The sequence below is a fragment of the Limulus polyphemus genome, unplaced genomic scaffold (assembly GCF_000517525.1).
Source record: "Limulus polyphemus unplaced genomic scaffold, Limulus_polyphemus-2.1.2 Scaffold2815, whole genome shotgun sequence".
Lineage (NCBI taxonomy): Eukaryota > Metazoa > Arthropoda > Merostomata > Xiphosura > Limulidae > Limulus > Limulus polyphemus.
In genome coordinates, this window is record NW_013668425.1 from 126,415 (window position 1) to 140,557 (window position 14,143).

General features: G+C 31.9%; 1 protein-coding gene across 3 annotated transcripts in view; it reads right to left on the reverse strand.

The window, feature by feature from the left end:
- Nucleotides 1-14,143, reverse strand: part of LOC106467968 (MKL/myocardin-like protein 1) — a 25,234-nt gene that overhangs the window by 5,157 nt on the left and 5,934 nt on the right. Inside the window, exons 2-13 of one of the 3 annotated variants that reach the window (XM_022396220.1) lie at nucleotides 13,889-13,900; nucleotides 12,528-12,593; nucleotides 11,725-11,780; nucleotides 11,298-11,373; nucleotides 10,103-10,264; nucleotides 9,762-9,900; nucleotides 9,071-9,389; nucleotides 8,472-8,621; nucleotides 7,314-7,437; nucleotides 5,875-6,316; nucleotides 4,634-4,887; nucleotides 1,384-1,684 (exon numbers count right to left, since the gene is read on the reverse strand). In XM_022396220.1, coding sequence (XP_022251928.1) covers nucleotides 1,384-1,684; nucleotides 4,634-4,887; nucleotides 5,875-6,316; nucleotides 7,314-7,437; nucleotides 8,472-8,621; nucleotides 9,071-9,389; nucleotides 9,762-9,900; nucleotides 10,103-10,264; nucleotides 11,298-11,373; nucleotides 11,725-11,780; nucleotides 12,528-12,534 — 2,030 coding nt within the window. In that variant the 5' untranslated portion in view covers nucleotides 12,535-12,593; nucleotides 13,889-13,900. Of the gene's footprint in view, nucleotides 1-1,383; nucleotides 1,685-4,633; nucleotides 4,888-5,874; nucleotides 6,317-7,313; nucleotides 7,438-8,471; nucleotides 8,622-9,070; nucleotides 9,390-9,761; nucleotides 9,901-10,102; nucleotides 10,265-11,297; nucleotides 11,374-11,724; nucleotides 11,781-12,527; nucleotides 12,607-13,888; nucleotides 13,901-14,143 lie in introns of all 3 variants that reach the window. The other 2 variants (XM_022396217.1, XM_022396219.1) reach the window with 2 other exon arrangements.

Genomic DNA, 14,143 nt, shown 5'->3' on the forward strand with positions numbered 1-14,143 from the left:
ACAGTTTTTTTCAGTACCCCTCTATTTACATGCATATTTACAGTTTTTTTCAGTACCCCTCTATTTACATGCATATTTACAGTTTTTTTCAGTACCCCTCTATTTACATGCATATTTACAGTTTTTTTCAGTACCCCTCTATTTACATACACATTTACAGTTTTTTCAGTACCCCTCTATTTACATACATATTTACAGTTTTTTTCAGTACCCTCTATTTACATACATATTTACAGTTTTTTTCAGTACCCCTCTATTTACATACACATTTACAGTTTTTTTCAGTACCCCTCTATTTACACTCTATCACAAATTGTCACTAAATTTGCAATACAGAGTAAAATGAATAGTTGATAACACCGACATCAAATACATGATCTTATGTTGAATAGCACTCTGTAAAAAGTCGTGGCATGCACACTTTGATCCCCTCACATTCATATAGGACTAACTGGGCCTAATTATCACAATCATCAAGCTATGTTTTAACTCTTTCCCAAATGTACGACAATACTGTTCAGAAGTTTGGTCAAGAGCAGAAAGTACTATGAAAAATTTTATGAAGAGTTAATAGAACTATTTTACAAGAATAAACTTCACTATTATTGAATATGATTTTTATTTTGAGTAAATAAATATTGTGTTTTCAATGTATTACAAATAAATTTGTACTCCTTTTCTTTTGTTTTTATTGGTGTAATTGGGAAATTATCATATTTTTAATTAGTCTGAACACTAAAATTACACAACTTTGTAATTTTAAGAGAGGAAATTAAAAAGAAAATGTCTTTTCTAAATATCAGAATTTAAAGATAATTTTTCAAACTCCTTACTGTAAAAATATTTCTTTCTCAAAGATATATATATAAATTAAGTTTATAAAAATTATTATTATTATTTTTTAAATAAAACAGATTAACCTACCATATTAGATAATGATAATAAAGCCAATTTTTTTACCCCATTAAATACTTAATATAAGCTGACAGGAAAAAATAATTTCAAATTCCTATAAGTTTGATACCTAGATATTCAATTAAATAAACTTCAATACACAAGGAAGCACAACAGTAAGATAGTCAAAAAAGAGTTTATTAATCTTTTTTTTTTCCGATAATTTGATGTGTTACTCCTTTTGACAGCATTCATTCACAACTAAAAATTTCTTTTGTTGAAATGTGTAAAAATTAATCCCAAAAAGTCGAAATCATGTTTTAAATTTACATAATTTTTTCATTCTAATAAGCATTTTTTTTTCTATCTAGCTGACACACACACTATTTATCAAATACACCATATTAAAAAACTCTAAGAACATGTTTTGAAATATTCTCATGAGATACAGATTTCTAAACTGTATAATTAAAGGAAGTAAATGCTTACTTCTGGTGAATCACTCCGCCTGGCAGTGAATTTGCCCGAGGTTTAGCAGGTGTTGAAGTTGGGACAGTTATCACTGGAGTAGTGGAAGTAGAGGGACACAGAAGGATTGAAGTCACAGTTGGGAATGTTTTTTCTTGATCCACGGAGGGTGGGAAACTCACCAAAGGCTGTTGAGCAACACTTGCTGTTAAAGTACAGCCTTGTGAAGCACCATGCTGACTGTGAAGAAATGCAGCGAGGTTAGCTTTTACTGCTGCAGACGTTGAAGTTGGTGAAACGGCATTGGTAACATTTGAAATTCCTAAAGACAAAAAGTTTTAAGGCATTAAACTTTCAATGTTTGTTCTAGGAGAAAATAAAAAACATCGCAGCTAGGTTTATTTTCTTCACTGCAAAATGTTGATTTCCATTTTACTGTTACTACTGATCTGTTGAACAATCTGATAACTTCTTCCTAATCTAATTCTAAGTCAAATAAACTGTTTGAATATCTAAACTACCATTTTTTATTTGTGTGTAACAAAATTAATAGTTGACTTATACTTGATGATGCATGATAACTAAATATAATATTGGTGTTATTGAATTATTTAACTAAAATAGTAAAAATCTGGCATTTAAATACGTGCAGTGTAAAATTTAAGTTTAGTATGAGAAGGATTGTCTACTGCTTTTATCTTCTTTCATGATGATAGAAACACATGTAGCTTCAATAAGTCTTGATACAAGATGATCAAAAACCCTATAACCCGAGCACTTTTGTATATATATATCTGTTTTCCTGTAACATCTTTATCATCAAGTTTGTTTCAGTGCAGTTTAATGTTTTACTTTCTTGCAAGTTATATATCTTTTGGGAATAGCAACACATTTTCTGAAATTTTTTTAATTACGTAATACTCATTGGAGTGTAGTGCACATAAGTATGAATGATTAATTGATTAAATAACTCCAGAAGAGCTTTTATTTGATCAAAGTTTTGGTTTTACACCTTCATCAGGAACTCTCTATCACTCAAATTAAGAACTGTTGTATTTGAAAAATGAAACCATACACTAGATTATGTCATGCATGAGATCACTTCAGTTAATACAGAGCTTGTGGTACATAGGTAAGCAATATAATATAAGCATTATTGTTAAACACAAGAGGAGGAAGGTCTATAAGGAAAAGTTAAATAAAATTAAGCAAATTTAGAGAGCATATTGCTAAAGTTATTATCTACAATTTAACTTTTGTTGTTGATATCCTGAGCCAGATATTTATTAAATATTTGATTAAGTATAAGAGAGGGGCCATTATATTTTTATATAAGAAGTGACTTTTCATATAATTTTCTAATTTATGCAATTGTTGGCTCCAATAAGAATTTTAATTGTTACTAGTTTATCCGTCACTTGTGTACAATAATTTAAGATATAGTGTTCAACTAATGCATTTTTTACCACCCCCTGTTTTTTTAACTTTACAAATGTGTTAATTAATATGTTCATGGAATGGTCTCCCATATTTTCAAATGTAGATGGCCTTACATTCTATGCATTCTAGTTGATATAAGATATTATTCGTTAAGCATTGTCTTATTGAAGTTAAGGAGTTGTAATGTTTGTTGGGTATGAAATGTAGGTCTAGAAAGTGTTTTAAAGTCATACCCCTTTTTTTTCACAGCCTTACATAACTGCTCTGTCAGCTCATTTCCAAAATACAGTATTACCCACATAGCTAGAGAATCCTTATAACCCATGTTTCTGTTTTTCTTTTTATTTATTGAGTGTATTTTGGCACTGCATCTTTTATTATTATTCTTCCAACTGTGAGAATGTGGGTTATGTATGTACCGGGGTAGGAATCTTGAAGAACTCGTTTAAACTCAGTCATTTTTCTGAGTACATTCTACATATCCTAACTAGTTTTAATTTTGACTTTAGCTAGCTAAACCTGATTCTTTAACTTCCATAGAGAGAGAATATACCTTTAAAACTTAAGCATTCCTACCAAGTTTGCTTGTGATATTAAAAAAAAAAAAAAAAAAAACAAATAAAAGAAAATAAATTTCAAAAATTTCGGGAAAAAATTCAAATAGAATCAAATACATTACGTTTCATAAAACATGCTATATAAATGTAATATTCCAACATGTCATTTTCAGTGCAGCATTTAACATTAATCATAAACCAAACCATCAACAAACATTAATATCTTGACAGTGAATTTCAGTTTTAAAAATGTACACGACAAACCCATGCAAAAACATAACATATAACTGAGTTTGATGATTAACCCCTAAATCTATGACACTGATGTGGCATGTCTTATTATCATCATTTAATTATTCTTTGTTGTAGCCTAAAAACATGTGTTGTTTGTAAGAAGAATACTTATAATTTTTTATTGTTACTTATATCTATAATGAGTTCCTATTAGGTGTAGTCACATGATTGATGACTGGACTAAATCAAACCCTCTTTTATATGGTCTAGACTTTTTGAGCAATTCCCATCTCCCAGTATTGTTGATGTTTCTTAAATAAAAGAAAAAAATCATATATGTTTGGCAATATAGGTAAGCTGCTGCTTAATAGTTTTGTAACAGTGAATACATTAAATCCATGTATTCATGATTCATACTTCAAATAAGTCTGATGTTAGCATAAGCTTATAACTAAGTTACCTCTATTTAATGGCCATGAGAAACTTATAAATTTGTACAGTGCTTGAACTGATAGATTTTTTTCAACAAGTAATAAGTTTGTTATTCTCAACAGAACCAACTTCTTGAAACTTCGATACATAATGATATTACTGTTATCAAGCTCATTTTCAAAAATTTGGGGGCCCTGGTTCAAGCTGGAAATAATGGGGCCCCTTTTAACAACCACTTGTAGAAATTATGTCTGTATTTCTAGTACGTAACTGTGATTTCAGTTAAGGATTGTAAATGATGTAACATTATAATTATTTTCACTAACTTTGCAAATGTTTTTAGTTTTTGTTACTCATATATTGATACGACATACAGCTCAGGACCAATCTGTAACATACTGTGAGGGGCCTTCATAAAATAATCATTCACGGATTAACTTATAAATTGGATAATATTAAACATTTTTGGCTCATCAAGTAACAGGTGAGAAATAGGAAATTCTGGGGATGTTACACCCAGACAAAGCTAATGTCTTGGGGTCCCTGTCACAAATATTTCACTTACAGCCTCCATCAAATGGCTCTGACTATTAAAATAAGTTTTGTACCTTGTTGCTGTTGTTGTGACTGCTGTTGTTGAATTTTTTGTTGTAAGTGTTGTTGAAGTAACTGTCGTTGGTTTAACTTGGTTTCCGTTGCTGGAACACTGGGAAGAGGAGCTGTGGTGGTGAAAACTGGAACACTGTAGCTGATACTTTGGGAACTTGAGTGTGGGCTGAGAACTGCCAACTGGGTGTGTGGCTTCTGGGGGGAGGGCTGATTCTGCAAAAAGTTTTGCTGTTGCTGAAGTTGGAACTGGGACCTGATAGGTAAAAACAAACTTATATCACAAGACTGTTCAGTACATCGTATAATACCTTAAAACAGCAAACAAACTGAATTTAGCAATCCTAAAATAATAGTGCATCATGATAAGTAAAATATTAATGTTCCATCTATACTACTTAATTCTCTTCAAGTCAGCTTATAAATAACAAAATAGATGCAGTGAATTAATAGTACATAATCCTTAAGAAACATAGATAGTTTTAATAAACCTGAAACTATGATAAAATATTCATTATAAAACATTCTTATCAGGTGTAATGATGATGGCACACATGGTAGAGATAGTCTGATGGAGGTCCTATAAGGAAGGATTCAGGACAACAAACTAGGGGGTAGGAAGATGAAAGCACTGCCGGATATCTAAGAGATGGGGGGATTGAATGGTGAGGAGATAAAGAGGGTTGAGGAATGAACCTGCCCTTGTTCAGATTTCAATAATAAACAGCATAAATATACATCTGAAAAAAAGCTTTCCTAAATTAATAGTACTCCACTTTTATATCTTCTAGGATCAAGCTGAAGATGCCAGGTGGCTACAATACCATTTTTTTCACTTCTCTAATACGATAAAAGAATTGTATTAAGTTTAATCTTCTTTTTTTTTTTACTAATTATGTAGTCAACATTTTAAATACTACCTAAACGTTTGTCATCTACTATCTTATATTTTAGTTTAAATGCTTCTTACTGATGCTGGTAGTTAAGTCTCAGTTTTCCCCATAAAGTTTTCAAAGACCCAATAATTTAGTAATTTTTACAAAAGGCAGAACATTTTACAAAATCAGTTTTTATAATGCTTCTCCTTCCTTCTCTGATGAAATGTTACCAGTTTAACTGCAATCGTGTAAAGTTTTGAAGCCAAATCTATCAACTGATACACCACTTGTCACTGAGCATAACGATATCGAGGAATTTCACTTCTTATCATATAATTATTTAAAGTGCAAAGCCTTTTTCTAACCTCTGAAGTTCTAACTGCAGTTCTTCAATACGTTTACGTTGAAGTTTAACTATATCTTCTTTAGCTTCTCCTATTTCCATTGAATCTACTGTGACACTCATGTCAATATCCATTGGAACAACTGACGATGGACGAGATAAAGGTGGTTGCATTCCATTAGCAGTAGTTGTGGTATCCATAGTAGCAGCTGGAGACACGGGTTGAATATCACATTCAGTAGGATGGTGAAGAGTTGGGGGCAGTGTGTCCAGAAGGATACTTCCTACATTAGCTGGAGCACTGCTGCTTAAAGTTGAAGCAGCACTTGTAATAGCAGTAGTTGAAGAGATTGTGCCAGAATTTGATTTCAGGTCAGAATAAGGTTTAAGTCGTTCAATAAGCTGGGGTTTTGATCCCGACACAGGTAAGTTACGTTTTTTCAGCTCAGCTTTCAAGTCACTCACTGACAGAAATATAAAAACACCTCGAGTCAGAAAAAACACGATAAATTTTCATAACATAACATATATAATAGTAAACTAAACAAATTTATAAACTAACAAGAAAATAACTAAAAAACTGTATTTTTTTGTAGTAATTTTCCAATTTCAACTTACTGAATGACACATTATCACTTTTATGCTGAATTACAACCAGATTAAGTTTTTCCGAATTAACTTAATAATACTCTCTAATTTGAGCCTACTGGCCAAAAACACTGATATATAGATGAAGTTTCCTGTTTGTGAACTATTACAGCAAACAAACTTATAACTGTTACAATCTAGTACTGAAATTTAAAAAATAATTTAATGTATGGATTAATCAATTTAGATGTAACTTCATTGGTATTTTATTTCATAAGTAAATAATTGTTTGTTTGTTTGTTTTTTTGAATTTCTTGCAAAGCTACACGAGGGCTATATTCGCTAGCCATCCCTAATTTAGCAGTGTAAGACTAGAGGGAAGGCAGCTATTCATCACCCCCCACTGCCAACTCTTGGGCTACTCTTTTATCAACGAATAGTGGGATTGACTGTCACATTATAATGCCCCCATGGCTGAAAGGGTGAGCATGTTTGGTGTGACGGGGATTTGAACCCGTGACCTGCAGATTGCGAGTTGAGCTCCCTAACCACCTAGCCATGCCGGGCCAGGTGTTACGGGGATTCGAACCCGCGACCCGCAGATTGCGAGTCGAGCTCCCTAACCACCCGGCCGTGTCAGGCCAGGTGGGATAGGGATTCGAACCCGCGACCCGCAAATTGCGAGTCAAGCTCCCTGATCACCTGGCCATGCCGGGGCCCTAACCACCTGGCCATACCGGGCCAAGTAAATAATAAAAACACATTTTGTATTATATTTCTCATGTTTATGAAAACTTAATTTAATTTTTTTGTGGCATTATTTTTTTTTTTCTAAAACAAAATTTCTTTGCACAGAAAAGTGAAACAATTTACCTTTCATATCCTCTAGCTTGGAAAAACCTTGTTGTGATGTGTGTTGAAGCTGAGACTGGCTAGAAGAAGCTGGGAGTTGTGTTTGAGCTGGATTCCCACTAGGGGTTTGGTCCCCATTAGGTTTCTGTCAGATAAAGATTATAGCTGAGGGTATTGTATTATACTTAAACATATGAAATAATAAAAACTTAGTTAGTTATGGATCATTCAAAATAATTTCACTTAATCTTAGCTAACTACTTTAAAATTAGTTACTTTACACTAATGAATTAGATGAGGCTAATTACTTTAAAATTAAGTACTTTCTGAAGCAACTTTACACTAATGAATTAGATGAGGCTAATTGTTTCAACATTAATTGCTTGATGAGACAACTTTACACTAATGAATTAGATGAGGCTAATTGTTTCAACATTAATTGCTTGATGAGACAACTTTACACTAATGAATTAGATGAAGAGTTGTCTGCTTGAGGCCTGTCATCTCAGTACATAGTTCCTCAGCTCGAGACACTAGTATGAACTGGGGAGATAGGGTTTTATATCCTGGTCAAGACAGACTGTTTTTCACATGTTCCAAATTGTTACATGTTGATGTTTTAGCACCAACAAAAAAGATGAGTACAATAAGATACAATGAATGTGTGTTTATTGATTTCACATGAGGAAGGGACACGTAAGGAACTAGGTGTGGATTGGCCTGCCTTAGGCTCAGTAAATATAAAACTACTTTCAAAAGTAAGCCAAGGATACTACCAATCAGGGCAGATTATTTTCCATGTATTTCAGAATGTTACAGTATGCAAAAAAAAAACTGAATTTCATGACAAAAATTAAAATGTTGTTCTCGTAAGCACAACATCCTTTTTAAAAAAAAAAATTAATAAAAATAAAATGGTCTTTGATTCAAATCTCAGTTGCCAAAATTTTGGCCATTTAATTCAAACAAATCATTACAAAAATTGTGCATTGTTAGATCTATATTTCAATCTCCGGAATATACATTTTTGTATTTCATATTTATTAATATCAGATTTGGCTGATATTACAGGAATCGTGTACAGTAACTAAAAATAAACTTTTACTGTTACTAGAACCATAATCAGTATAACCCGAAGTTATTTAATCACAGAATGAGTAAGAAAGGTTTTTTTTATACCTGAGCAGAAGGTAAGATGATCTGGGGATACTTTTGCTGCCATTCCAGCTGCCACTGTAAAAAAAGTTGTTGTTGTTGAAGCAACAAATCATATGATGTCTCCACTGATGATGAGAGCATTGTGTGGTTTTTCTGAGCAGTGGAAGGACCCTGCATATAAATGCTAAATACTTTAAATATTTTTTCACAATAAGACTTATTTCTGATGTTAACTTTTTTTTGTTTTATTTAAAAATTGTTCAATAAGGTAAAAATACTTCTTTAGGTATTGTCATACAGTAGAAGTGTTTGACTGGAGTACTGGCATGAAAATTCTCCTTAATATCACTATTAAGTTTAGGGAGTCCGTGGTCGTGCTTGTACATTTATTCTTCAACTTAGTAAAAAAAAAAAAGGCTATATTTATCACTCAGAAAATATATATATTCTTAGATCACACTCTTTATGTTCAGGATATTAGTGATTTCTTTCAGCTTTCATATTAGATCAGTTAAAGTGTGCCATGTGAAATTGTAAAAAATGAATAAATAGCTAATGTAGATTTATTCAAACTAGGCAGAAATCCATACAATAAAAAAAACCCAGAAAGTTGTCTTTACCTTATATTCATGGAATTTAATGGTCCTTGTTTTTGGTTGAGATTTTGACTTAGACTTTTTCCTGTTTTTGTTGGTTATGCTGCTGCTACTGCCACTGTTACTACTATCCTTATTCTGAGCCTGAATGGAGGATTGACTAGATGTGATGGTCATTAAATTGGTTGACATTTGATTTGGTTGTGGACTTGCAGAAGATGCTGCTGCTTGCAAGGAGAGCGGAGATGCCACCAAACTTCCGGGTGATGAGACAGATGTAGTTTTGTTTGAACTTGGTGACTCCGGAGCTGGGGAAGTCTCACTTCTAGCCATTGATGGAAAACTGTCGACATTTTTAAAATTTATTATCATTAGTCAGCGGAGACTAAATATATAAACTTAAAAACTGAAAATGTAATACTTTTGAGTGTCTTTTATGGAAAATATTTTTATTTTTGGAATGGTTTATCTTTCTAAAAGAAGAAAAAGAAAAAAAGAGTTCTTTGTTGAGTAATAATAAATGTCATGTTGTGTCAGATAAGATGTTGTATGCCCTAAGGCTTGTTAATTTTTTAAATCACTAAACAAACCTTTTTACATACATTATATTCTACTTTGCTAAGTCAAGTGCTTATGACAGAACTCATAAGCTAATGTTCCACAGTTATTTATCATTTTATACACAGTGTATTGAATGAATTATTACACTTCAAACCTGCTTTGTGACTGGTCAGTTACATCTTGAGGAGGAGATAAGGCTCCATCACTGCTACTGTCTTCTTCGATCACAAAACGTGGAGGTGGATGTTTGGATGTTTCTCCTTCACATGTTTTCCTGAAAGTTATTTGTCCCTCTGGAAAGATGTTAAAAAAATGTAAGATATTACTAAAGTATACCAATTAATTACTTTTATCTGGACAGCGGCAAATGTTAACATATAAAAACAGTCTTTTATGGTAATTGATCAAGTATTCTTATAACCAACTTATATGGATCATATAACCAGAATACCTATGTTAGATGATTCCAATATAATCTCAAGAATTATATTTTACCTTTCACAGCTTGTGTCAGTCTTTCATCAGCCTGGAGTATGTTTCCTTTAATCAACTCAAGAGGGCCAGGTCGATTAGAAATGCGGTCATTAAGATTATCTGCAAGCCGGGCTTTCTTGAGTTGCCTCTGCTTCTCTTGCAGACTAGGATCAACTGTAGTATCTGTTGAATAAAGTAAATCATTACAGATAGCTTAGCTATAGCACTGAACAAACTTTGGTGAAACTCAAGTTTCATAAGTGTGGGAACAGAGAATGGTGTCTACAAGAACACACTCTACGACTCATCTAAACATGCATTTGGCATTAAATTGGCTGGGTCTTAGTGCAACTGGCAAGTAACTTATACTATGGAGAAAAATATACACTATTGCTAATGAAATATGTGGGGGGCAATCCTCCATTAATGGAAAAGTGTGGAGATGCATCATCTCATGTATCCATTGACAAGTTACATAAACAGTAACAAAAATAAGCACATGAAGTGAACAAGTATCTATTAATACTAATCATAAATTTTACATGAACACTCAAAAGCAGTGTTGTTTTGTATATGTAGAATGTTTCAATTAAACAAGCAAATCAGAAGCATCAAACAGATTTGTAAATACATTGTTTTTGTTTGTTTGTTTTTGAATTTTGCGCAAAGCTACACGAGGGCTATCTGCGATAGCCGTTCCTAATTTAGCAGTGTAAGACTAGAGGGAAGGCAACTAGTCATCACCACCCACCGCCAACTCCTGGGCTACTCTTTTACCAACGAATAGTGGGATTGACCGTCACATTATAATGCCCCCACGGCTGAAAGGGCGAGCATGTTTGGTGTGACAGGGATTCGAACCCGCGACCCTTAGATTGCGAGTCGAGTGCCTTAACCACCTGGCCATGCCGGGCCAACATTGTTTTTATTAAGAGTATTATAAGCACATTTACATATATCTTATCATTTAGTAAGTGTTATTAAGTGTTCACAATTTATTACTTTTAACTTCTAAATATCATTATGTGTTTAATATTTGTAGTTATACTTCATTTAATTGTCTATGAAAGATATAAAAACAAATAAATAGTGTTTTTTTGAAAGCAAGTGCCTTACGTTATATCTTTAGAATAGCTTTAAAAAAATGTGGTTCAATAAAAAGCTTATGAAATAAATTTACAAAGTATTTATGCATAAAAATCTTTAATATTCATACCTTCGAGAATATGTTGCTGAATTAGTTCTTGACGATTAGGGCGGCGTTGAATTTTATTTTTAAGAATGTCCCCCATCTACAAGGGTAGAGAAAGAGAGATGCTTAGTTTTATAGAAGAGTAAGTCTGAAAACAAGTAAAAACTAATTTTCAAATAATTACTAACTTAATAAGTCTTTTACACACCACAACCTGATTTTATTGTAAAACTGCAAAAGTAGTAATTTATCATTACTTTACAATAACTGTAAAATTGGTGTAATATATTGTTTTTTAAAATTATTCAAACATAAATATAGTGTGAAAGATAATTCAATGTGTCACTGAGACTGAGTAACAGAGAGACACATGTATGAAAAATACAGAAAAATATAAAAATAATGTTAAAATAAAATTAATTATCTGAGCTAAAATAATTTTCAGAATGACCTTTGCTCTCTCCAATTTTTGTCGTTGTTGGTGAAAAGATGGAGGGGTGTTCAATGCTGGAAAAGAAATACCAGTGAAATATTTTAAAATTTAAAAAGTTTAAATGTTTTATCCACTTTACAAAGAATATACAAATAGTTAGAAGTATCATAATAGCAAGTTCGAGTCAATCACGCACAGTTGCAAAATCATTCTACCTAACTGTGTTTATATACCATTGTATTATTTATTAAAGAAAAATTAAGAAACATAAAACAGGTAGAACAAAAAACAAACATAAATAAAGAGAGATGTAAAGTTACAGATGAAATAATAAAAAATGTGTTTGTTTCTTTCACAACTTTTCACACAGTTACACAAGGATTATCTGCACTAGCCATCCCTAATCTTGTCTGATCAAATAGTGGGATTGAATTTTCCATATCTATAAAAGTATATCCTTAGCCCCAAAGTGTAGTGTGTGTTTCTACAACAACAGGATCCAAACCATGAACCCTCAGGTTTACAGTCCACACATGTTAACCACTAGGTCACACTTGACCTATAATAAATAAAGTTAAAAATGGAGAAGCATGTTATTAGGCTGAAAAGCGCAGAAAAGCATGAAGGTATCTGAAGAAAACAAGTTGAATATATCTATACATGGGTCACTACAATTAATTATAAAAGAACATGTGTATTTACATGAATAGTGTATTGCTGTTAGTTTGTCTGTGTACTTGCTTGGTGGAAAAACTTGCTAACATGTACATATTAAACTACTAAAATCCTATGTTTTTCAAATATCAAAAGGCCAAACTTACGCGGCATGATTCCTTGATCTATGAGTTGAGATATCGGGCGACGTAGTAACAACTTCTTTTTCAGAGCTGAAACCATGAACTAAGATATTAATGATTAAACTGCAAGTAACGTTAATTTGGAGAAGCCTTTTTTAATCACAGCTAAAAGCACATATCACAAAGCTTTTCTGGCTTTTCAACTGACTAAACAGTTGGAAAGATTAGACTTGAAAATATTAACTTGAGTTGTAAAGGAAATTATTTCTTCTTTAGGTAAGTGCATAAATAAATCAAACACAAACAGGTATCTAACGTTCATATCAAAACAACTTCTGATGACTTTTTAGATATCTTCCTTTGCTAATCAATTTTTTAAGTTTTTAATAGTTCTTAATTTGAAATAATATTAGAAATCAGTAAAATTGGCATAAATGTATAAACAGTATATGAAGATTTTTGTAGGGATTTGAAAACAAAATCTTGATGCTTACATCCAAAATATTTTAACAGAAAATAATCTGATATTTTAACACACTGAAGATATTTGAATCAATAAAAACCTATGAGACATCTGGTGGGTGTTTACTGAAGCGTCCCTTAAATAAACAATGATTTAAAAAAAAAAAGCATTCAGGATTTTATAAGTTCAATAACATCAACATTTCTGAAATACTGACTTTGAAACCAAGAAAGACATCTATGGAACCATGGTTAAAATAGAAAGCAATGGGAGGAGGCCTTTAAAGAATCTGATAATAAGTGTTGTGACCTAAATCTGTATCACTGCAAAAACTTGTCTGAAACTAATTTATGACATTCCTTACACTATCAGTCTCAAAGGTGTTAAACAAACACATCTTTACCAAAAAATTATCTCTGTAAAATCATGGCAATGAACATTTCCTGGAAGTATTTTAAATCATTACTGTGGATGGCTTTGATGTTTCTGTATGGTGGGACTTTAAAATAATAAACACAACTGTCACTTTTCAGCGTTGTTTGCTGTAATGATTTTTTTGATGATTCAGTTCTAACTAAGAGTCACACTCAAATATGCTGGTTAATGAATTTTTCACTGTCACCTTTAAGCAAACATTAAATAATAATTTGATATATCTATAGTTTCAGCTTATTCTACAGATTCATGGTTAAATAAACCTCTTTGAAATTTCTATATATTTATCATATATATGCATGGAACGTGTAAAACAAGACTCACTGTTTAAATGAGTGAATTAAGAGATAAAATACCAATGCAAGATTTCTTTAATTTTGAAAAAAATTATGAGATTTGTATATAAATTCTTTTCCACATAGTCACAAAGTTATAAGTATAGATAAGTTTGAGTACTCAATACTTATTTTTTTACTGCTTACATTACCTTTGACATTTCCTGCAGTGTGGGATAGAAAAAAAAAAAGAAGAGAGATTTGGAACGTTTTCAATACTTGTTTTTCAACACAAACGCCTATCTTAATATGCTTTATGGTTACAGGTTATATCTTAAAACAAACAAATGCCTATCTTAATATGCGTTATGGTTACAGGTTATTTCTTAAAACAAACAAATGCCTATCTTAATATACCTTATGGTTACAGGTTATTTCTTAAAACAAACAAATGCCTATCTTAATAT